The sequence below is a fragment of the Scyliorhinus torazame genome, chromosome 18 (genome assembly GCF_047496885.1).
Source record: "Scyliorhinus torazame isolate Kashiwa2021f chromosome 18, sScyTor2.1, whole genome shotgun sequence".
NCBI lineage: Eukaryota > Metazoa > Chordata > Chondrichthyes > Carcharhiniformes > Scyliorhinidae > Scyliorhinus > Scyliorhinus torazame.
The window spans coordinates 161,891,428-161,918,322 of record NC_092724.1 but is presented as its reverse complement, the minus strand read 5'-3'; the positions used below and the strand labels follow the sequence as shown (position 1 = coordinate 161,918,322).

General features: G+C 46.9%; 1 protein-coding gene across 1 annotated transcript in view; it reads left to right on the top strand.

Moving 5' to 3' along the window:
• The first annotated feature begins 5,064 nt into the window (after positions 1-5,064).
• adap2 (ArfGAP with dual PH domains 2) overlaps positions 5,065-26,895 on the top strand; it is a 62,140-nt gene continuing 40,309 nt past the window's right edge. Inside the window, exon 1 of the mRNA XM_072483791.1 lies at positions 5,065-5,291. Within this exon, the coding sequence (XP_072339892.1) occupies positions 5,204-5,291 (88 nt within the window). The 5' untranslated portion in view covers positions 5,065-5,203. The remainder of the gene's footprint in view (positions 5,292-26,895) is intronic.

Here is a 26,895-nt window from a genome sequence, read left to right as displayed (position 1 = left end):
GGGGGGAACAGAAGGGAGGACATCAAGCAAAACGCAGGGCAAGCAGGGAGCCAGAAATAACAAGCGGCGGGGACGCACATTGGCGTGACCACAACAGCAACACCAAGGCACGCCCGGCTGACGCCAAATGTGCCCCCGGGTATGTTCCAATGCCAGGGGGAAGCATGTACATAATTAAAACATGGTGATTGTGGCAACTGACCACCGGGGCACAAAAACAGCCCCCCCCCCAGCCTAGGGTCACTGTCCATGAGGAATTTGCACATTCTCCCCATGTCTGCGTGGGTCTCACCCCCACAAATCAAAGATGTGCAGGCTAGGTGGATTGGCCACGCTAAATTGCCCCTGAATTGGAAATAAAATGAATTGGGTACTCTAAATTTAAAAAATAAAATAGGGGCCCCAAACCTGTACATATATGACACTGGGATGTATTTTTTTCCTTTTTGGTTCCCCATTACTGCTGCGTGATAGCACTGGCGAATGTTATTATGAATAAATGTAAAACCAATAAAAATATTTTTTTAAATAAAGTTGAGGTGCAAAGCAGCCACAGTCTAACTGGATGGTGGAATAAGCTCGAGGGACTGAATGGCCTCCTTCTTATTCCTGGTAGTACCACAATGATCTGGCAACTAACGCCACCAATAATCTCTGCCAGTCCTCACCATTTATTTCACTGTATGAAAACATCCTCCTTGAAACTAGTTTTTCTTGTCCTGTCAGGAACATAATGCTTGTGGTGCTGTTGTGCGCTGAATAGAATTTCCCCAACTAGGAGTGTCCCCTTAAATTGAAATTGGAATCCTTGTGAAGAAAGTGACTCATTGGGGTTTCAGCTCAGGCAGCACATTTGCTGTCCCTTCCCCTCCCGCAACCCCCACTTCCTTCCCCCCTTCAGCTCACAAGAGTGGGGAGCGTTGAAGGGTGAATGAAACGTGAAGGGCCTCAAGCAGAACAAACTAGATAAATGGCTGTGGTTGAAAACGGAAGACGTTCCCAGTGACTCATTGACTTTAACCACTGAGGTAGCTGAGCTACAACAATTGGTTCATCTGCCCTCGTTGGTGCAGGTCTCAACCGATGTGGCCCAATGTCTGGCACTTTGAGGGAAGAGAGAATTGCATTCATCTAGCACCCTTCATTACTTCGTCTCGAAGCACTTTACAGCCAATGGAGTACTCTTTCAGGAATTAATTTGTTTCAAAGCTTTCGAGAATGGAACTGAGCTTCCTGACACAACACAAGGTGTTGCCCAATCCCTGGGAACGTCATCCCAAAAATGTAATTCTTCAGGAGTTAAGTCACCCTGGATGTTTTCAGGGTGAAATTATTTTGGAAATGTACCCCATTCAGGTGCAGAAAGAGGGAAGTCCCCAATGGGGCTGACTATTGTGCTTTATGAATCAGGAAATGGTTTGATGTTTTTTAAAATCTCTTATGCATGCTTCCAGCTCCTCAATCTTCCCCCTGAAGGTGCTAATTCCTTCTGGAATTCTACTTTCTGATTACCTTAGCGACACCTTCAGTGTCTCGTCCCATGTGACGATTTCATTGTGAACCAAGCTGCGAAATCAGTGCTGGTAGAATGTTGAACTGCATGGGGCATCACAGACAAACCCAACATTCTGTCATCGTCTGACATCCAGACACAAATACAGAGGGTGTAAAAGACACAGAAACAGGTATTCAACACCAGCAGTCCATGCTCGAATAGTATCCAGCGGTATTGTTGGAAGGGTGGAGGGGACGGGTGGCAGGTGACTGGGAGATCTGGGTGATTGCTCGTCTCTGGGCCCAGAATCCACTTGTCCCAAATGGTACAACCCCTCTTTATCTCTGTGATCTTCTCCCACCCTACAACCCTGTACAATCTCTGCTCTCCTGCAAGTTTGGTCTCCTGAGCATCCCTAATTTCCACCGTTCCATATTATTGGCCATGTTGTGGGCTAAGCTCTGACCTTCCCTCCTTACACTGCTTAAAGCAGTCACCAGACTTTGATCACCTGTCCTAAGATCTCATGTGATTCAATGTCCGATTTTGTTGGACAATTGCTCCTGCAAAATGCCCTGATACACTAAACCCTCCAAATAGATGGAAGTTGGTAAAGATGTGTGTGAATGTTGCAGGGGCGCGGGGGGGGGGGGGGGGGGGGGGGGGGGGCGCAAACCACATTCATATGTTTTGGTCCTGTCCAAAGCTGGAGGATTACTGGAAGGAGGTTTTTAGGGTAATTTCTAAAGTGGTGCACGCGATTCTCCACCAGAATTTATTGGTGAGGGTCTTCCCAGACGTCCGCAGGTCGACTTCCTGTTCCCGCCTAAAAAACTAATTTAAAAAAAAGAAAAATTCTCAGCTCCTGCTGAAATTGACTAACCAGCCAGCTCCACTCCCGCCGAAATCGACTGGCCTGCCCCTGCAAAGACAAGTGCTTTTAAAGGTTGACTTACCTCCCAGCAGCCACTTCCGCAATGCTCCCGCTGAAACTGACTCACCAGCTGTTCTCACGCCGAAATCGACTCTGCAGTAAAGATTTCCGCAGATTTACTACCTTGTGAGAGACGAAATTCCTCCTCATCTCTGTCTGAAATGGGTGACCCTCCCTCACTCTTATGCCCTCTGGTCCTCGTCTCTTCCAGCAGCGGAAACAACCTCGGAGGGAACGTGGGTTTTCAGATGTGACATTAAACCAGATCCTGTCTGCCTCCCCATGGCAGGGTGCGTTGTCCAGGATACATTGCAGCAGTGACTGCTGTCAGAACCTCATTCACAGGCAGTGGAAGAACCCAGGCATCTCAGGATGGCAAAGCTGCTCTGGGAATTCAATGGTCATTATTCATTTCACCCACCCCGACCCTCTTTCTCCACCTCACCCCCCCACCCATCTTCCTCTGATTGAATTGCTGGTGACCCCACCCCCCCCCCCGGCGTGTGATTTCACTGAGGTTTACAGAGCTTTGTGAGATCTGCAGCTCAGGACCTGACACTGAAGCTGCATTAATCCCACACTAACCAGAAAAACCGAACCTGTCCAACCTGAGATCAAACTTCTATTTCTTTCTTTTGTGACTATCTGATCCAGGGTGATGACCACACCCCCTCCCCGCCACTTGGCTGCAGGTTTCACTCAGTCACCGGGAGACATCATTCCCAAAATCTACCTTGAATCATTTTTTAATGATTGGATTGGTTTGGAAATGGCGAATGAAATGAAGACAGGCGGGAGGAGGGGCTACGTAGACAAACCCTTCCTTACCTGGCTGCATGACTGACTTTTACAACTGATCAGACCTCCAATCGTGTTATAATTACAACAACTTGCATCTGTTTAGTGCCTTTAACATCGTCATAAAAGCTCAGGGGGCCCGAGGAGGTGAGTTCAAACCAAACTTAATTCCAGTCTAAAGATGTGCAGGTTAGATGGATTGGCCATGCTAAAATGCCCTTTAGTGTCCAAAGGTTAGGTGGGGTTCTGGGGATAGGGCAGGGGGAGTGGGCCTGGGTGGGGTTGTCGTTCAGAGGGTCGGTACAGACTCGAGGGGTTGAATTGCCTCTGTGAGGATTCTATGGTTCTATGAAAAGCAAAGGCCACAACGCAGCTTACAGTGCAAAGGTGCAAACCCGGACTACCCAGCACACCGATCCCAGTTTGGGCCGACCTCGGATCCGTCAGGCAACAGGGCTAACCCACTGCGCCACCGCGCCGCCTTGGGCCGGCATTTATATGGTGGGTTTACGAGCCCCAGCAGGTGGGCCCCTAGCGGGGAGGCTGGTACTCCATGAGTCCCATGGGGACATCAATTGGAGTGCCTCCTGGGTCTCATGAGGGTCACTGCAATAGTGAGCCACCCCAATGTGCTTTACATGGGTGTAATCAAACACAATGTGGTATTAAAGCCACATAAGGCGATATGATGACAGCTATGTTTTAAGAAGCAACTTTTTGTTTTAAATTTAGAGTACCCAATTATTTTTTTCCAATTAAGGGGCAATTTAGTGCGGCCAATCCCCCTACCCTGCACATCTTTGGGTTGTGGGGATGAGACCCACGCAGACACGGGGAGAATGTGCAAACTCCACACGGACAGTGACCCAGAGCTGGGATCGAACCCAGGTCCTCGGCACTGTGAGGCAGCAGTGCTAACCACTGCGCCACCGTGCTGCCCAGCTGCGCTAACCACTACGCCACCCTGCCGCCCTTTTAAGAAGCAACTTAAGGGCAGAGAGCGAGGAACAGAAACAGGGAAGTTTCAGGATGGAGTTCCAGGGCTTAGGGCCCAGGCGATGGAAAATGGGAGTTTGCACATTCTCCCCGTGTCTGCGTGGGTCTCAACCCCCCCCCCAACCCAAAAAGATGTGCAGGGTGGGTGGATTGGCCACGCTAAATTGCCCCTTAATTGGGAAAAAAAATGTTAGCAAAAATAAGAGAGCAACATGAGCACCCATAATACCACATCAGCAACATGCATGTAAGTTTGTAAAACACTTTTATTGTCATTTAGGGTACTATTATGGAATTTATTTACTCAACAAAACATGCTGCATTGATTTAATTTGAATTACCAATGTTATGCTTTTATTCCACATTTCGAAACAGTGGAAGCCTGCACCAATATCAGCAGTCTCCATTTTATACTCGCCGTATAAATCAATCTTTATTTCTGAAGGATTTCTCAAGGTTGCAAAGATTGAGTTACACCGTGATCTACAGTAATTGAAATCTGGACATTCCCGGTTCTAATCCAGCCAAAGAGATTGTTCCATTAAAGGCTGGAATCTTCCATGTTCCAAAGGAAAATCGCAGGGTTTGTAATCATGAAAGATGGGGAAAAAAACATGGATATAAGAACACTGGCCCAAACTGGTCTTGTATATCTTAAAATGGGCCACCAGTAAAAATGGGGAAAAGTAATACTGGAAGGAATTTGCATTTCCTATTGGGACAAAGGGAAAACCCCCCTGGTGAGTGACACCAGAGACAGGAACTCAGCAGCAGGCAGGAGGTGTGGCTCCTGACAGCTAAAACTACAAACAGGGAGGAGATTAGAAAGTCTGGGTTGGATATAAGAGAGCAGGGTTCAAAGAGTAGACTGGTTAACTGGTGGACGCACAACATTGGAGGGGTTTAAGATCGACGAGATCTGACTATCAGCCTGGTTTCTGCACACACATGCACAAACTGCTCTGACTTAGTCTGAAACTATGAACATCAGGGACATGAATAAGAGGATTCTCCTGCAGCTACTGGGAGAGGGAGAGAATAACAAATGTGCTGATTGTGGAGCTGCAGGTAAGGGCCGGATATGTTGGTTTACCTGCTGGGCTTGGGAAGGTGGGCAGTTTCGTGATTTAATTAACTCTTTACTTGACTGCAGCCAGAACTCTGCTTGCCTGTGTCCGAACTCGTTTACCCAACACCTCTGTACTCGCTAACCTCTACTGGCTGCCTGTCTTGGGAACACTTCGATTTTAACGCTCATCCTAATATTTGTCCCTTTGTGCCCTCACCTCCTCCCTAACTCTAGAACCTTCTCCAGCCCCACAACCCTCCAAGATCACTGTGCCAATCCAATTCTGGCCTCTTGCACATCCTTGAATTTAATTGGCCTTTACTTTCAGGTTCCGAGACTCTAGCCTCTCAAATTCCCTACCTAAACCTCTTTGTCTTTCTTTTCAAAGCTCCTTGAAGCCAACATCTTTGACAAAGTTTGACGTTTCCATGTCCGAATGCCTCTTTCTCTGGCCTGGTGGCAAAGTTTTGCTTGTTATTCACTCCTGGGAAGTACACTGAGATAGTCATAGAGTTTTACAGCACGAAAAGTGGCCCTTCAAACCACTGCGCCAACCATCAATAAGCTATCTATTAATAATAATAATTTTTATTAGTGTCACAAGTAGGCAATGAAGTTACTGTGAAAATCCCCTAGTCGCCACACTACAGCACCTGTTCGGGTACACTGAGGGAGAATTCAGAATGTCCAATTCACCTATAGCACGTCTTTCAGGATTGTGGGAGGAAACTGGAGCACCCGGAGGAAACCCACGCAGACACGGGGAGAATGTGCAGGCTCCACACAGTCAGTGACCCAGGGCCAGGATCGAACCTGGGACCTCGGCGCCGTGAGGCAGCAGGGCTAACCACTGCGCCACCGTGCTGCCCCATATTTACCACACGTAATGCAGTCTGCTAGCTCAGGATTCACTCCTATTGTGCCAGAGGGCTCAGAGTGGATGATTTGTCCTCTGCGCTGCCTGGGCCAAAGGCTCTTTAATAAACTGTCCATTGTGATTTTGCAGACTGAGATCAGTAAATCTTTGTTGGTTTCGGGTATCAAGGAATTGGGAGCAAAGATAGGAAAATGCAATTGAGATCCAGCATGATCTGAATGACAGAACGAATGCAAATGTATTCCCTTATTCCGAAAGAGATCTGGGAGCTGATGTTGTCACCTTGAGAGAACTCTAGAGTCTCAAAAGGATTAGGTATACATGTGTTATATATGATGTGATCTATAGGATTCTGAATAATAAACAATACCGCTGATGCAATGAATCATATGGTGTGGACTGTATAATCTCACATATCCAATATTTTTCAAATAAATTTAGAGTACACAATTATTATTTCTTTTCCAATTCAGGCACAACTTAGCGTGGCCAGTCCACCTACCCTGCACATCTTTTAAAAAAAATTTAGAGTACCCAATTCATTTTTTTTCAAATTAAGGGGCAATTTAGCGCGGCCAATCCACCTACCTTGCACATCTTTGGGTTGTGGGGGTGAAACCCACGCTGACACGGGGAGAATGTGCAAACTCCACACGGACAGTGACCCAGGACCCACCCCGAACCCCTTGGTTAGATTCCTGTCTGTAACTCACTCCCGGGTATCTGTTATTCTATATATAAACCACCCGAACCCCTCGATTAGATTCCAGTCTGTAACTCACTCCCGGGTATCTGTTATTCTATATATAAACCACCCTGAACCGTTCGATTAGATTCCAGTCTGTAACTCACTCCCGGGTATCTGTTATTCTATATATAAACCACCCTGAACCCCTCGATTAGATTCCGGTCTGTAACACTCTCCTTGGTATCTGTATTTCTATATATAAACTACCCTGAACCCCTCGATTAGATTCCAGTCTGTAACTCACTCCCGGGTATCTGTTATTCTGTATATAAACCACCCTGAACCCCTCGATTAGATTCCTGTCTGTAACTCACTCCAGGGTATCTGTTATTCTATATATAAACCACCCTGAACCGTTCGATTAGATTCCAGTCTGTAACTCACTCCCGGGTATCTGTTATTCTATATATAAACCACCCTGAACCCCTCGATTAGATTCCGGTCTGTAACACTCTCCTTGGTATCTGTATTTCTATATATAAACTACCCTGAACCCCTTGATTAGATTCCAGTCTGTAACTCACTCCCGGGTATCTGTTATTCTGTATATAAACCACCCTGAACCCCTCGATTAGATTCCAGTCTGTAACTCACTCCTGGGTATCTGTTATTCTATATATAAACCACCCTGAACCCCTCGATTATATTCCAGTCTGTAACTCACTCCCGGGTATCTGTTATTCTATATATAAACTACCCCGAACCCCTCGATTAGATTCCACTCTGTAACTCACTCCTGGGTATCTGTTATTCTGTATATAAACCACCCTGAACACCTCGATTAGATTCCAGTCTGTAACTCACTCCCGGGTATCTATTATTCTATATATAAACCACCCGGAACCCCTCAATTAGATTCCAGTCTGTAACTCACTCCCGGGTATCTGTTATGCAATAGATAAACCACCCCCAACCCCTCGATTAGATTCCAGTCTGTAACTCACTCCCGGGTATCTGTTATTCTATATATAAACCACCCTGAACCGCTCGATTAGATTCCAGTCTGTAACTCACTCCTGAGTATCTGTTATTCTATATATAAACCACCCCGAACCCCTCGATTAGATTCCAGTCTGTAACTCACTCCCGGGTATGTTATTCTATATATAAACCACCCCGAACCCCTCGATTAGATTCCAGTCTGTAACTCACTCCCGGGTATCTGTTATTCTATATATAAACCACCCCGAACCCCTCGATTAGACTCCAGTCTGTAACTCACTCCTGTATAGAATCTGTTATTCTATATATAAACCACCCTGAACCCCTCAATTAGATTCCAAAGAACAAAGAAATGTACAGCACAGGAACAGGCCCTTCGGCCCTCCAAGCCCGTGCCGACCATGCTGCCCGACTAAACTACTAAACCCCTGACTATCCACTCTGTCTATGCCCCTCATAATTTTGTAGACCTCTATCAGGTCTCCCCTCAACCTCCTTCGTTCCAGTGAGAACAAACCGAGTTTATTCAACCGCTCCTCATAGCTAATGCCCTCCATACCAGGCAACATTCTGGTAAATCTCTTCTGCACCCTCTCGAAAGCCTCCACATCCTTCTGGTAGTGTGGCGACCAGAATTGAACACTATACTCCAAGTGTGGCCTAACTAAGATTCTATACAGCTGCAACATTATACTCAATACCCCGGCCAATGAAGGCCAGCATGCCGTATGCCTTCTTGACTACCTTCTCCACCTGTGTTGCCCCTTTCAATGACCTGTGGACCTGTACTCCTAGATCTCTTTGACTTTCAATACTCTTGAGGGTTCTACCATTCACTGTATATTCCCTACCTGCATTAGACCTTCCAAAATGCATTACCTCACATTTGTCCGGATTAAACTTCATCTGCCATCTCTCCGCCCAAGTCTCCAAACAATCTAAATCCTGCTGTATCCTCTGACAGTCCTCATCGCTATCCGCAATTCCACCAACCTTTGTGTTGTCTGCAAACTTACTAATCAGACTAGTTACATTTTCCTCCAAATCATTTATATATACTACAAAGAGCAAAGGTCCCAGCACTGATCCCTGTGGAACACCACTGGTCACAGCCCTCCAATTAGAAAAGCATCCTTCCATTGCTACTCTCTGCCTTCTATGACCTAGCCAGTTCTGTATCCACCTTGCCAGCTCACCCCTGATCCCGTGTGACTTCACCTTTTGTACTAGTCTACCATGAGGGACCTTGTCAAAGGCCTTACTGAAGTCCATATAGACAACATCCACTGCCCTACCTGCATCAATCATCTTAGTGACCTCCCTGAAAAACTCTATCAAGTTAGTGAGACACGACCTTCCCTTCACAAAACCGTGCTGCCTCTCACTAATACGTCCATTTGCTTCCAAATGGGAGTAGATCCTGTCTCGAAGAATTCTCTCCAGTAATTTCCCTACCACTGAAGTAAGGCTCACCGGCCTGTAGTTCCTGGGATTATCCTTGCTACCCTTCTTAAACAGAGGAACAACATTGGCTATTCTCCAGTCCTCCGGGACATCCCCTGAAGACAGTGAGGATCCAAAGATTTCTGTCAAGGCCTCAGCAATTTCCTCTCCAGCCTCCTTCAGTATTCTGGGGTAGATCCCATCAGGCCCTGGGGACTTATCTACCTTAATATTTTTTAAGACACCCAACACCTCGTCTTTTTGGATCTCAATGTGACCCAGGCTATCTACACACCCTTCTCCAGACTCAACATCTACCAATTTCTTCTCTTTGGTGAATACTGATGCAAAGTATTCATTTAGTACCTCGCCCATTTCCTCTGGCTCCACACATAGATTCCCTTGCCTATCCTTCAGTGGGCCAACCCTTTCCCTGGCTACCCTCTTGCTTTTTATGTACGTGTAAAAAGCCTTGGGATTTTCCTTAACCCTATTTGCCAATGACTTTTCGTGACCCCTTCTAGCCCTCCTGACTCCTTGCTTAAGTTCCTTCCTACTTTCCTTATATTCCACGCAGGCTTCGTCTGTTCCCAGCCTTTTAGCCCTGACAAATGCCTCCTTTTTCTTTTTGACGAGGCCTACAATATCTCTCGTTATCCAAGGTTCCCGAAAATTGCTGTATTTATCCTTCTTCCTCACAGGAACATGCCGGTCCTGAATTACTTTCAACTGCCACTTGAAAGCCTCCCACATGTCAGATGTTGATTTGCCCTCAAACATCCGCCCCCAATCTATGTTCTTCAGTTCCCGCCTAATATTGTTATAATTAGCCTTCCCCCAATTTAGCACATTCATCCTAGGACCACTCTTATCCTTGTCCACCAGTACTTTAAAACTTACTTAATTGTGGTCACTGTTACCGAAATGCTCCCCTACTGAAACATCTACCACCTGGCCGGGCTCATTCCCCAATACCAGGTCCAGTACCGCCCCTTCCCTAGTTGGACTGTCTACATATTGTTTTAAGAAGCCCTCCTGGATGCTCCTTACAAACTCCGCCCCGTCTAAGCCCCTGGCACTAAGTGAGTCCCAGTCAATATTGGGGAAGTTGAAGTCTCCCATCACCACAACCCTGTTGTTTTTACTCTTTTCCAAAATCAAGTCCAAATTCCAGTCTGTAACTCACTCCTGGGTATCTGTTATTCTATATATAAAGCACCCCGAACCCCTCGATTAGATTCAGTCTGAACTCACTCCCAGGTATCTGTTATTCTATATATAAACCACCCTGAACCCCTCGATTAGATTCCAGTCTGTAACTCACTCCCGGGTATCTGTTATTCTATCTATAAACCACCCCGAACCGCTCAATTAGATTCCAGTCTGTAACTCACTCCCGGGTATCTGTTATTCTATATATAAACCACACCGAACCCCTCGATTAGATTCCAGTCTGTAACTCACTCCTGGGTATCTGTTATTCTATATATAAACCACCCCGAACACCTCGATTAGATTCAGTCTGTAACTCACTCCCGGGTATCTGTTATTCTATATATAAACCACCCTGAACCCCTCGATTAGATTCCAGTCTGTAACTCACTCCCGGGTATCTGTTATTCTATATATAAACCACCACGAACCCCTCGATTAGATTCCAGTCTGTAACTCACTCCCGGGTATCTGTTATTCTATATATAAACCACCACGAACCCCTCGATTAGATTCCAGTCTGTAACTCACTCCCGGGTATCTGTTATTCTATATATAAACCACCACGAACCCCTCGATTAGATTCCAGTCTGTAACTCACTCCCGGGTATCTGTTATTCTATATAGAAACCACCCCGAACCCCTCGATTAGATTCCAGTCTGTAACTCACTCCCAGGTATCTGTTATTCTATATATAAACCACACCGAACCCCTCGATTAGATTCCAGTCTGTAACTCATTCCTGAGTATCTGTTATTCTATATATAAACCATCCCGAACCCCTCGATTAGATTCCAGTCTGTAGCTCACTCCCAGGTATCTGTTATTCTATATATAAACCACACCGAACCCCTCGATTAGATTCCAGTCTGTAACTCACTCCCAGGTATCTGTTATTCTATATAGAAACCACCACGAACCCCTCGATTAGATTCCAGTCTGTAACTCACTCCCGGGTATCTGTTATTCTATATATAAACCACCACGAACCCCTCGATTAGATTCCAGTCTGTAACTCACTCCCAGGTATCTGTTATTCTATATAGAAACCACCCCGAACCCCTCGATTAGATTCCAGTCTGTAACTCACTCCCAGGTATCTGTTATTCTATATATAAACCACACCGAACCCCTCGATTAGATTCCAGTCTGTAACTCATTCCTGAGTATCTGTTATTCTATATATAAACCATCCCGAACCCCTCGATTAGATTCCAGTCTGTAACTCACTCCTGGGTATCTATTATTCTATATATAAACCACCACGAACCCCTCGATTAGATTCCAGTCTGTAACTCACTCCCAGGTATCTGTTATTCTATATATAAACCACACCGAACCCCTCGATTAGATTCCAGTCTGTAACTCACTCCCAGGTATCTGTTATTCTATATATAAACCACACCGAACCCCTCGATTAGATTCCAGTCTGTAACTCACTCCTGGGTATCTGTTATTCTATATATAAACCACCACGAACCCCTCGATTAGATTCCAGTCTGTAACTCACTCCCGGGTATCTGTTATTCTGTATATAAACCACCCCGAACCCCTCGATTAGATTCCAGTCTGTAACTCACTCCCGGGTATCTGTTATTCTATATATAAACCACCCCAAACTCCTCGATTAGATTCCAGTCTGTAACTCACTCCCGGGTATCTGTTATTCTATATATAAACCACCCCAAACTCCTCGATTAGATTCCAGTCTGTAACTCACCCCCGGGTATCTGTTATTCTATCTATAAACCACACCGAACCCCTCGATTAGATTCCAGTCTGTAACTCACTCCCAGGTATCTGTTATTCTATATATAAACCACACCGAACCCCTCGATTAGATTCCAGTCTGTAACTCACTCCCGGGTATCTGTTATTCTATATATAAACCACACCGAACCCCTCGATTAGATTCCAGTCTGTAACTCACTCCCGGGTATCTGTTATTCTATATAGAAACCACCCCGAACCCCTCGATTAGATTCCAGTCTGTAACTCACTCCCGGGTGTCTGTTATTCTATATATAAACCACCCGAACCCCTCGATTAGATTCCAGTCTGTAACTCACTCCCGGGTATCTGTTATTCTATATATAAACCACACCGAACCCCTCGATTAGATTCCTGTCTGTAACTCACTCCCGGGTATCTGTTATTCTATATATAAACCACCCCGAACCCCTCGATTAGATTCCAGTCTGTAACTCACTCCCAGGTATCTGTTATTCTATATATAAACCACACCGAACCCCTCGATTAGATTCCAGTCTGTAACTCACTCCTGGGTATCTGTTATTCTATAAATAAACCACCACGAACCCCTCGATTAGATTCCAGTCTGTAACTCACTCCCGGGTATCTGTTATTCTGTATATAAACCACCCCGAACCTCTCGATTAGATTCCAGTCTGTAACTCACTCCCGGGTATCTGTTATTCTATATATAAACCACCCCAAACTCCTCGATTAGATTCCAGTCTGTAACTCACTCCCGGGTATCTGTTATTCTATATATAAACCACCCCAAACTCCTCGATTAGATTCCAGTCTGTAACTCACTCCCGGGTATCTGTTATTTTGTATATAAACCACCCCGAACCCCTCGATTAGATTCCAGTCTGTAACTCACTCCCGGGTATCTGTTATTCTATATATAAACCACCCCGAACCCCTCGATTAGATTCCAGTCTGTAATTCACTCCCGGGTATCTGTTATTCTATATATAAACCACCCCAACCCCTCGATTAGATTCCAGTCTGTAACTCACTCCCAGGTATCTGTTATTCTCTATATAAACCACCCTGAACCCCTCGATTAGATTCCAGTCTGTAACTCACTCCCGGGTATCTATTATTCTATATATAAACCACCCTGAACCCCTCGATTAGATTCCAGTCTGTAACTCACTCCCGGGTATCTGTTATTCTATATATAAACCACCCCGAACCCCTCGATTAGATTCCAGTCTGTAACTCACTCCCGGGTATCTATTATTCTATATATAAACCACACCGAACCCCTCGATTAGATTCCAGTCTGTAACTCACTCCCGGGTATCTGTTATTCTATTTCTAAACCACCCTGAACCCCTCGATTAGATTCCAGTCTGTAACTCAGTCCCGGGTATCTGTTATTCTATATATAAACCACCCCAACCCCTCGATTAGATTCCAGTCTGTAACTCACTCCCAGGTATCTGTTATTCTATATATAAACCACACCGAACCCCTCGATTAGATTCCAGTCTGTAACTCACTCCCGGGTATCTGTTATTCTATATATAAACCACACCGAACCCCTCGATTAGATTCCAGTCTGTAACTCACTCCCGGGTATCTGTTATTCTATATATAAACCACCCCGAACCCCTCGATTAGATTCCAGTCTGTAACTCACTCCCAGGTATCTGTTATTCTATATATAAACCACCCTGAACCCCTCGATTAGATTCCAGTCTGTAACTCACTCCCGGGTATCTGTTATTCTGTATATAAACCACCACGAACCCCTCGATTAGATTCCAGTCTGTAACTCACTCCCGGGTATCTGTTATTCTATATATAAACCACCCCGAACCCCTCGATTAGATTCCAGTCTGTAACTCACTCCCGGGTATCTGTTATTCTATATATAAACCACCCCGAACCCCTCGATTAGATTCCAGTCTGTAATTCACTCCCGGGTATCTGTTATTCTATATATAAACCACCCCAACCCCTCGATTAGATTCCAGTCTGTAACTCACTCCCAGGTATCTGTTATTCTATATATAAACCACCCTGAACCCCTCGATTAGATTCCAGTCTGTAACTCACTCCCGGGTATCTATTATTCTATATATAAACCACCCTGAACCCCTCGATTAGATTCCAGTCTGTAACTCACTCCCGGGTATCTGTTATTCTATATATAAACCACCCCGAACCCCTCGATTAGATTCCAGTCTGTAACTCACTCCCGGGTATCTATTATTCTATATATAAACCACACCGAACCCCTCGATTAGATTCCAGTCTGTAACTCACTCCCGGGTATCTGTTATTCTATTTCTAAACCACCCTGAACCCCTCGATTAGATTCCAGTCTGTAACTCAGTCCCGGGTATCTGTTATTCTATATATAAACCACCCCAACCCCTCGATTAGATTCCAGTCTGTAACTCACTCCCAGGTATCTGTTATTCTATATATAAACCACACCGAACCCCTCGATTAGATTCCAGTCTGTAACTCACTCCCGGGTATCTGTTATTCTATATATAAACCACACCGAACCCCTCGATTAGATTCCAGTCTGTAACTCACTCCCGGGTATCTGTTATTCTATATATAAACCACCCCGAACCCCTCGATTAGATTCCAGTCTGTAACTCACTCCCAGGTATCTGTTATTCTATATATAAACCACCCCGAACCCCTCGATTAGATTCCAGTCTGTAACTCACTCCCGGGTATCTGTTATTCTGTATATAAACCACCACGAACCCCTCGATTAGATTCCAGTCTGTAACTCACTCCCGGGTATCTGTTATTCTATATATAAACCACCCCGAACCCCTCGATTAGATTCCAGTCTGTAACTCACTCCCGGGTATCTGTTATTCTGTATATAAACCACCCCGAACCTCTCGATTAGATTCCAGTCTGTAACTCACTCCCGGGTATCTGTTATTCTATATATAAACCACCCCAAACTCCTCGATTAGATTCCAGTCTGTAACTCACTCCCGGGTATCTGTTATTCTATATATAAACCACCCCAAACTCCTCGATTAGATTCCAGTCTGTAACTCACTCCCGGGTATCTGTTATTTTGTATATAAACCACCCCGAACCCCTCGATTAGATTCCAGTCTGTAACTCACTCCCGGGTATCTGTTATTCTATATATAAACCACCCCAACCCCTCGATTAGATTCCAGTCTGTAACTCACTCCCGGGTATCTGTTATTCTATATATAAACCACCCCAACCCCTCGATTAGATTCCAGTCTGTAACTCACTCCCGGGTATCTGTTATTCTATATATAAACCACCCTGAACCCCTCGATTAGATTCCAGTCTGTAACTCACTCCCGGGTATCTGTTATTCTATATATAAACCACCCCGAACCCCTCGATTAGATTCCAGTCTGTAACTCACTCCCGGGTATCTGTTATTCTATTTCTAAACCACCCCGAACCCCTCGATTAGATTCCAGTCTGTAACTCACTCCCGGGTATCTTTTATTCTATATATAAACCACCCCGAACCCCTCGATTAGATTCCAGTCTGTAACTCAGTCCCGGGTATCTGTTATTCTATATATAAACCACCCCGAACTCCTCGATTAGATTCCAGTCTGTAACTCTCTCCCAGGTATCTATTATTCTATATATAAACCACACCAAACCCCTCAATTAGATTCCAGTCTGTAACTCACTCCCGGGTATCTGTTATTCTATTTCTAAACCACCCTGAACCCCTCGATTAGATTCCAGTCTGTAACTCACTCCCGGGTGTCTGTTATTCTATATATAAACCACCCCGAACCACTCGATTAGATTCCAGTCTGTAACTCACTCCCGGGAAACTGTTATTCTATATATAAACCATCCCGAACCACTCGATTAGATTCCAGTCTGTAACTCACTCCCGGGAAACTGTTATTCTATATATAAACCACCCTGAACCCCTCGATTAGATTCCAGTGTGTAACTCACTCCCGGGAAACTGTTATTCTATATATAAACCACCCCGAACCCCTCGATTAGATTCCAGTCTGTAACTCACTCCCGGGAAACTGTTATTCTATATATAAACCACCCCGAACCACTCGATTAGATTCCAGTCTGTAACTCACTCCCGGGAAACTGTTATTCTATATATAAACCATCCTGAACCACTCGATTAGATTCCAGTCTGTAACTCACTCCCGGGAAACTGTTATTCTATATATAAACCACCCCGAACCCCTCGATTAGATTCCAGTCTGTAACTCACTCCCGGGTATCTGTTATTCTGTATATAAACCACCACGAACCCCTCGATTAGATTCCAGTCTGTAACTCACTCCCGGGTATCTGTTATTCTATATATAAACCACCCCGAACCCCTCGATTAGATTCCAGTCTGTAACTCACTCCCGGGTATCTGTTATTCTGTATATAAACCACCCCGAACCTCTCGATTAGATTCCAGTCTGTAACTCACTCCCGGGTATCTGTTATTCTATATATAAACCACCCCAAACTCCTCGATTAGATTCCAGTCTGTAACTCACTCCCGGGTATCTGTTATTCTATATATAAACCACCCCAAACTCCTCGATTAGATTCCAGTCTGTAACTCACTCCCGGGTATCTGTTATTCTATATATAAACCACCCCAAACTCCTCGATTAGATTCCAGTCTGTAACTCACTCCCGGGTATCTGTTATTTTGTATATAAACCACCCCGAACCCCTCGATTAGATTCCAGTCTGTAACTCACTCCCGGGTATCTGTTATTCTATATATAAACCACCCCAACCCCTCGATTAGATTCCAGTCTGTAACTCACTCCCGGGTATCTGTTATTCTATATATAAACCACCCCAACCCCTCGATTAGATTCCAGTCTGTAACTCACTCCCGGGTATCTGTTATTCTATATATAAACCACCCTGAACCCCTCGATTAGATTCCAGTCTGTAACTCACTCCCGGGTATCTGTTATTCTATATATAAACCACCCCGAACCCCTCGATTAGATTCCAGTCTGTAACTCACTCCCGGGTATCTATTATTCTATATATAAACCACACCGAACCCCTCGATTAGATTCCAGTCTGTAACTCACTCCCGGGTATCTGTTATTCTATTTCTAAACCACCCTGAACCCCTCGATTAGATTCCAGTCTGTAACTCACTCCCGGGTATCTTTTATTCTATATATAAACCACCCCGAACCCCTCGATTAGATTCCAGTCTGTAACTCAGTCCCGGGTATCTGTTATTCTATATATAAACCACCCCGAACTCCTCGATTAGATTCCAGTCTGTAACTCTCTCCCAGGTATCTATTATTCTATATATAAACCACACCAAACCCCTCAATTAGATTCCAGTCTGTAACTCACTCCCGGGTATCTGTTATTCTATTTCTAAACCACCCTGAACCCCTCGATTAGATTCCAGTCTGTAACTCACTCCCGGGTGTCTGTTATTCTATATATAAACCACCCCGAACCACTCGATTAGATTCCAGTCTGTAACTCACTCCCGGGAAACTGTTATTCTATATATAAACCATCCCGAACCACTCGATTAGATTCCAGTCTGTAACTCACTCCCGGGAAACTGTTATTCTATATATAAACCACCCTGAACCCCTCGATTAGATTCCAGTGTGTAACTCACTCCCGGGAAACTGTTATTCTATATATAAACCACCCCGAACCCCTCGATTAGATTCCAGTCTGTAACTCACTCCCGGGAAACTGTTATTCTATATATAAACCACCCCGAACCACTCGATTAGATTCCAGTCTGTAACTCACTCCCGGGAAACTGTTATTCTATATATAAACCATCCCGAACCACTCGATTAGATTCCAGTCTGTAACTCACTCCCGGGAAACTGTTATTCTATATATAAACCACCCTGAACCCCTCGATTAGATTCCAGTGTGTAACTCACTCCCGGGAAACTGTTATTCTATATATAAACCACCCCGAACCCCTCGATTAGATTCCAGTCTGTAACTCACTCCCGGGAAACTGTTATTCTATATATAAACCACCGCGAACCCCTCGATTAGATTCCAGTCTGTAACTCACTCCCGGGAAACTGTTATTCTATATATAAACCACCCTGAACCCCTCGATTAGATTCCAGTCTGTAACTCACTCCCGGGTATCTGTTATTCTATATATAAACCACCCTGAACCCCTCGATTAGATTCCAGTCTGTAACTCACTCCCGGGTATCTGTTATTCTATATATAAACCACCGCGAACCCCTCGATTAGATTCCAGTCTGTAACTCACTCCCGGGAAACTGTTATTCTATATATAAACCACCCTGAACCCCTCGATTAGATTCCAGTCTGTAACTCACTCCCGGGTATCTGTTATTCTATATATAAACCACCCGAACCCCTCGATTAGATTCCAGTCTGTAACTCACTCCCGGGTATCTGTTATTCTATATATAAACCACCCGAACCCCTCGATTAGATTCCAGTCTGTAACTCACTCCCGGGTATCTGTTATTCTATATATAAACCACCCTGAACCCCTCGATTAGATTCCAGTCTGTAACTCACTCCCGGGTATCTGTTATTCTATATATAAACCACCTCGAACCCCTCGATTAGATTCCAGTCTGTAACTCACTCCCGGGTATCTGTTATTCTATATATAAACCACCTCGAACCCCTCGATTAGATTCCAGTCTGTAACTCACTCCCGGGTATCTGTTATTCTATATATAAACCACCTCGAACCCCTCGATTAGATTCCAGTCTGTAACTCACTCCCGGGTATCTGTTATTCTATATATAAACCACCCCGAACCCCTCGACTAGACTTCAGTCTGTAACTCACTCCCGGGTATCTGTTATTCTACATATAAACCATCCCGAACCCCTCGATTAGATTCCAGTCTGTAACTCACTCCCGGGTATCTGTTATTCTATATATAAACCACCCTGAACCCCTCGATTAGATTCCAGTCTGTAACTCACTCCCGGGTATCTGTTATTCTATATATAAACCACCCCGAACCCCTCGATTAGATTCCAGTCTGTAACTCACTCCCGGGTATCTGTTATTCTATATATAAACCACCCTGAACCCCTCGATTAGATTCCAGTCTGTAACTCACTCCCGGGTATCTGTTATTCTATATATAAACCACCCCGAACCCCTCGATTAGATTCCAGTCTGTAACTCACTCCCGGGTATCTGTTATTCTATATATAAACCACCCCGAACCCCTCGATTAGATTCCAGTCTGTAACTCACTCCCGGGTATCTGTTATTCTATATATAAACCACCCTGAACCCCTCGATTAGATTCCAGTCTGTAACTCACTCCCGGGGTTCTGTTATTCTATATATAAACCACCCCGAACCCCTCGATTAGATTCCAGTCTGTAACTCACTCCCGGGTATCTGTTATTCTATCTATAAACCACCCCGAACCCCTCGATTAGATTCCAGTCTGTAACTCACTCCCAGGTATCTGTTATTCTATATATAAACCACACCGAACCCCTCGATTAGATTCCAGTCTGTAACTCCCTCCCGGGTATCTGTTATTCTATATATAAACCACCCTGAACCCCTCGATTAGATTCAAGTCTGTAACTCACTCCTGGGTATCTGTTATTCTATATATAAACCACCCTGTACCCCTCGATTAGATTCCAGTCTGTAACTCCCTCCCGGGTATCTGTTATTCTATATATAAACCACCCTGAACCCCTCGATTAGATTCCAGTGTGTAACTCACTCCCGGGTATCTGTTATTCTATATATAAACCACCCCGAACCCCTCGATTAGATTCCAGTCTGTAACTCACTCCCGGGTATCTGTTATTCTATATATAAACCACCCCGAACCCCTCGATTAGATTCCAGTCTGTAACTCACTCCCGGGTATCTGTTATTCTATATATAAACCACCCCGAACCCCTCGATTAGATTCCAGTCTGTAACTCACTCCCGGGTATCTGTTATTCTATATATAAACCACCCTGAACCCCTCGATTAGATTCCAGTCTGTAACTCACTCCCAGGTATCTGTTATTCTATATATAAACCACACCGAACCCCTCGATTAGATTCCAGTCTGTAACTCATTCCTGAGTATCTATTATTCTTTACTAAAATGTTTGCTTTTACGGGATGTGGGTGTGGTTCGCCAGCCTAGCGCCTGTCTTCTCCATTCCTAAATGGGCTTGAGAACGACTGCAGTCGACGTGGTGTAGATGTACATAAACCCTCTGAACGCCTCAGTTAGATTGTAGCCTCGACAGCTACCGGTTATTTAAATGAGTCACAGGACTGGCTTTACTGCAGATCAGGGTTTGAATGGCTGGGCTATGAGTAATAGTGCGTCATTCACATGAGGGATTAACTCACCGGCTGGTCGCACCTCAGTTTCGGTCCAACTTTCTGCTAACTTTTTTTGAAAGTGTATTTTGCTTTGATGAAAATAGCACAGAGCAAGTGACGTGTTGGGCTGACAGCAAATGGTCTGGAAAGTCAGCACATGCTCTGAATAAATAATATATAAAGCTGCTGGGTGTGGATTCAGTACAGAATCAGCATGTGTGGAAGAGCTAATCTCATTCAAATTATGTACCCCACCCTGTCTCACATTAGAACAGACTGGTTGTCAATCGCTTTGGGGTGTTATAGAAACATAAATCTTTCTTTCAACCGGAAGCTCTTAATTTCCTCCATCCCAGAAGAACTTTTGCGGCTTTCCTCGTTCACCGACCTGGAAACCATCCTTCTTGCCTTTCCAAATACTACCGGAGTTTTTTTTGTGAAGGAACAAAGCAGCCTGAAAATCAGACTGAACAAGCGCCGAGCTGCTTTGCCAGAGTGTCGCTGCCACAGCGGGAGATTTACCAAATAGTGTCCAAACGAAGGGCGACATGTGGCGCAGTGGTTAGCACTGGGACTGCGGCGCTGAGGACCTGGGTTCGAATCCCGGCCCTGGGCCACTGTCTGTGTGGAGTTTGCACATTCTCCCCGTGTCTGCGTGGGTCTCACCCCCACAACCCAAAGATGTGCGGGGGATTGGCCACGCTAAATTGCCCCTTAATTGGGGGAAAAAAAAGAATCGTGCACTTAATAAAAAACATTGCCTCGTCTTTAAAACCTGGATTAAAAAACTCCCACAAAGTGAAGACTTACGTTTATAAGGGGTGGCACGGTTTACACACAGCAAGATCCCAATACCAACACTGTGACAATGACCAGAGAATCTGTTTTTCTGATGACAACTGAGAGATAAATATTGACCAGGTCACCAGAGAAATAGTATAATGGAGTGTTCTACATCCACCAGAGAGGGCACACAGGGCCTCAGTTTAATATCTCATTGGAAAGATGCCATGCCCGACAGTACAGCACTCCCTCGGTACTGACCCTCTGACAGTGCGGCGCTCCCTCGGTACTGACCCTCTGACAGTGCAGCACTCCTTCAGTACTGACCCTCTGACAGTGCAGCACTCCCTCAGTACTGACCCTCTGACAGTGCGGCACTCCCTCGGTACTGACCCTCTGACAGTGCAGAACTCCCTCAGTACTGACCCTCTGACAGTGCAGCACTCCCTCAGTACTGACCCTCTGACAGTGCGGCACTCCCTCGGTACTGACCCTCTGACAGTGCAGAACTCCCTCAGTACTGACCCCCTGACAGTGCGGCGCTCTCTCAGTACTGACCCCCTGACAGTGCGGCACTCCCTCAGTACTGACTCTCTGACAGTGCAGCACTCCCTCAGTACTGACCCTCTGACAGTGCAGCACTCCTTCAGTACTGACCCTCTGACAGTGCAGCACTCCCTCAGTACTGACCCTCTGACAGTGCAGCACTCCCTCAGTACTGACCCTCTGACAGTGCGGCGCTCCCTCAGTACTGACCCTCTGACAGTGCCATACTAGCTGGCACTCTGAGAAGAGTGCCCCTGGTGTTTGCCACTTGATACTCTTCAAGTGGGCATTTTGCGAGGTTCAGAATTCCACGGGGGGAGGGGGGGGGGGGGGTGGGGGTGGGGGGGTGGGGTGGGGGGTCCAGAGGAAGGAGGCAGAATCTATAAATTGGAATGCTGCTTTCCTGGAGTGATGTCAGGATGCACTTTTGCAAAACAAAAAGAGGGGGGGCTACATATCAGGAACTCCCTCCCCCCAAAACATTGAGGTTAGCCGGTGTGTACTGAAAGTATTTGTTGGTCTGGGGTACTGAGGGTAACGGACCCCCAGACCCCCCCCCCCCCCCCCCCCCCCCGGTTAAAGGAGTTCAGATACGGGAAAACTTTGATTTCAGTGAATAGTGCACAGCTTGGAGGGGCTAAGTGGCCTGCTCCTGTTCCCACATTCCCATCGGAGGGAAAAGGCTGAGCTGTGCTTCCTCTGTAGTTGAATAGTCAGGCAATATCAGCTCCTCGGCTCACTGGCAGCTCTGAGCCCAGACACGGCACCCCCGCTAACCCTGTGCTGGCCTGAAGGCAGAGAGAGGGCTGTGGGTCGGTAAAGATCCCTTGGCCCTGACTTGGCACTGGCCCGGGTCCAGTGCACGCGAGTCGAGCTGATACAGCATCTTTCACGTTGCTGACAGCTTAATGCAACTCAGCAACATTGGTGCCAAGACGAGTTAAGGAGAAGTGAAATTTCAGATTTCTTTTCTGAGCGCCCAGCTTGCTGAAAACACAGAACCGCATCACTGAGCGTGCAGGTCCCACCCCGTGAGGGAACCAATCAGCAGCCGCACACACTGTTCAGGGTCAGCCCCCAGAATCAGCTCTCTCCACACACGCTGCCTCATCGACCCAAGCAGACTGCATTCATATAGCACCTTTCACAACCTTACTTTACAGCCCATGAGATACTTTTGAAACGCAGTCTCGGTTGTAGAAACACGGCAAGCCGATTTCTACACAGCAAGATCCCACAGACCGCAGGTTCGATTCCCGGCTTGGGTCACTGTCTGTGCGGAGTCTGCACGTTTCTTCCCGTGTGTGCGTGGGTTTCCTCCGGGTGCTCCGGTTTCCTCCCACAGTCCAAAGACGTGCAGGTTAGGTGAATTGGACATTCTGAATTCTCCCCCAGTGTAACCGAACAGGCGACTAGGGGATTTACACAGTAACTTCATTGCAGCGTCAACATCAGCCTACTTGTGACATTGTAAGATTATTATTATAATGACCGGATTTCACAGAATCCCTGCAGCGCAGGAGGAGGAATTTGGCTCTTAGGCCCTCTGAAAGAGCGCCCTATCACTGTAACCCCATAACCCCACCTAACCTTTTGGACACTAAGGGCAATTTATCACGGCCAATCCACCTAACCTGCACGTCTTTGGACTATGGGAGGAAACCGGGGCACCCGGAGGAAACCCACACAGACACGGGGAGGATGTGCAGACTCCGCACAGACAATCATCCAAGGCCGGAATTGAGCCCAGGGCCTTGGCGCTGTGAGGCAGCAGTGCTAACCACTCTGCCACATTCTGATCATCTTTCTTTTTAAACTGATGGTTGAAGGGTATTTATTGGCCAGAGGACATTGGTGGGATCGCCCTCTTCTTTCAGCCTGGGACCTTTTAAGGTCTGCCTAAATGGGCAAGTGGAGCATTAGTTCCACATCTCATCCAAAACAAAGCTACTCGGACAGTGCAGCACTCCCTCAGTACTGACCCTCTGACAGTGCAGCACTCCCTCAGTACTGACCCTCTGACAGTGCGGCACTCGCTCAGTACTGACCCTCTGACAGTGCAGCACTCCCTCAGTACTGACCCTCTGACAGTGCAGCACTCCCTCAGTACTGACCCTCTGACAGTGCAGCACTCCCTCAGTACTGACCCTCTGACAGTGCGGCACTCCCTCAGTACTGACCCTCTGACAGTGCAGCACTCCCTCAGTACTGACCCTCTGACAATGCGGCACTCCCTCAGTACTGACCCTCTGACAGTGCGGCACTCCCTCAGTACTGACCCTCTGACAGTGCGGCACTCCCTCAGTACTGTCCCTCTGACAGTGCAGCACTCCCTCAGTACTGACCCCCTGACAGTGTGGCACTCCCTCAGTACTGACCCTCTGACAGTGCAGCACTCCCTCAGTACTGACCCTCTGACAGTGCAGCACTCCCTCAGTACTGACCCTCTGACAGTGCAGCACTCCCTCAGTACTGACCCTCTGACAGTGCGGCGCTCCCTCAGTACTGACCCTCTGACAGTGCGGCACTCCCCCAGTACTGACCCTCTGACAGTGCGGCGCTCCCTCAGTACTGACCCTCTGACAGTGCAGCACTCCCTCAGTACTGACCCTCTGACAGTGCAGCACTCCCTCAGTACTGACCCTCTGACAGTGCGGCGCTCCCTCAGTACTGACCCTCTGACAGTGCGGTGCTCCCTCAGTACTGACCCTCTGACAGTGCAGCACTCCCTCAGTACTGACCCTCTGACAGTGCGGCGCTCCCTCAGTACTGACCCTCTGACAGTGCGGCACTCCCTCAGTACTGACCCTCTGACAGTGCAGCACTCCCTCAGTACTGACCCTCTGACAGTGCGGCGCTCCCTCAGTACTGACCCTCTGACAGTGCGGCGCTCCCTCAGTACTGACCCTCTGACAGTGCGGCGCTCCCTCAGTACGTCAGTACTGACCCTCTGACAGTGCCATACTAGCTGGCACTCTGAGAAGAGTGCCCCTGGTGTTTGCCACTTGATACTCTTCAAGTGGGCATTTTGCGAGGTTCAGAATTCCACGGGGGGGGGGGTCCAGAGGAAGGAGGCAGAATCTATAAATTGGAATGCTGCTTTCCTGGAGTGATGTCAGGATGCACTTTTGCAAAACAAAAAGAGGGGGGGCTACATATCAGGAATTCCCTCCCCCCAAAACATTGAGGTTAGCCGGTGTGTACTGAAAGTATTTGTTGGTCTGGGGTACTGAGGGTAACAGACCCCCAGACCCCCCCCCCCCCCCCCCGGTTAAAGGAGTTCAGATACGGGAAAACTTTGATTTCAGTGAATAGTGCACAGCTTGGAGGGGCTAAGTGGCCTGCTCCTGTTCCCACATTCCCATCGGAGGGAAAAGGCTGAGCTGTGCTTCCTCTGTAGTTGAATAGTCAGGCAATATCAGCTCCTCGGCTCACTGGCAGCTCTGAGCCCAGACACGGCACCCCCGCTAACCCTGTGCTGGCCTGAAGGCAGAGAGAGGGCTGTGGGTCGGTAAAGATCCCTTGGCCCTGACTTGGCACTGGCCCGGGTCCAGTGCACGCGAGTCGAGCTGATACAGCATCTTTCACGTTGCTGACAGCTTAATGCAACTCAGCAACATTGGTGCCAAGACGAGTTAAGGAGAAGTGAAATTTCAGATTTCTTTTCTGAGCGCCCAGCTTGCTGAAAACACAGAACCGCATCACTGAGCGTGCAGGTCCCACCCCGTGAGAGAACCAATCAGCAGCCGCACACACTGTTCAGGGTCAGCCCCCAGAATCAGCTCTCTCCACACACGCTGCCTCATCGACCCAAGCAGACTGCATTCATATAGCACCTTTCACAACCTTACTTTACAGCCCACGAGATACTTTTGAAACGCAGTCTCGGTTGTAGAAACACGGCAAGCCGATTTCTACACAGCAAGATCCCACAGACCGCAGGTTCGATTCCCGGCTTGGGTCACTGTCTGCGTGGAGTCTGCACGTTTCTTCCCGTGTGTGCGTGGGTTTCCTCCGGGTGCTCCGGTTTCCTCCCACAGTCCAAAGACGTGCAGGTTAGGTGAATTGGACATTCTGAATTCTCCCCCAGTGTAACCGAACAGGCGACTAGGGGATTTACACAGTAACTTCATTGCAGCGTCAACATCAGCCTACTTGTGACATTGTAAGATTATTATTATAATGACCGGATTTCACAGAATCCCTGCAGCGCAGGAGGAGGAATTTGGCTCTTAGGCCCTCTGAAAGAGCGCCCTATCACTGTAACCCCATAACCCCACCTAACCTTTTGGACACTAAGGGCAATTTATCATGGCCAATCCACCTAACCTGCACGTCTTTGGACTGTGGGAGGAAACCGGAGCACCCGGAGGAAACCCACGCAGACACGGGGAGGATGTGCAGACTCCGCACAGACAGTCATCCAAGGCCGGAATTGAGCCCAGGGCCTTGGCGCTGTGAGGCAGCAGTGCTAACCACTCTGCCACATTCTGATCATCTTTCTTTTTAAACTGATGGTTGAAGGGTATTTATTGGCCAGAGGACATTGGTGGGATCGCCCTCTTCTTTCAGCCTGGGACCTTTTAAGGTCTGCCTAAATGGGCAAGTGGAGCATTAGTTCCACATCTCATCCAAAACAAAGCTACTCGGACAGTGCAGCACTCCCTCAGTACTGACCCTCTGACAGTGCGGCACTCCCTCAGTACTGTCCCTCTGACAGTGCAGCACTCCCTCAGTACTGACCCTCTGACAGTGCAGCACTCCCTCAGTACCGACCCTCTGACAGTGCGGCACTCCCTCAGTACTGACCCTCTGGCAGTGCTGCACTCCCTCAGTACTGACCCTCTGACAGTGCTGCACTCCCTCGGTACTGTCCCTCTGACAGTGCAGCACTCCCTCGGTACTGACCCTCTGACAGTGTAGCACTCCCTCAGGACTGACCCTGTGACAGTGCAGCACTCCCTCAG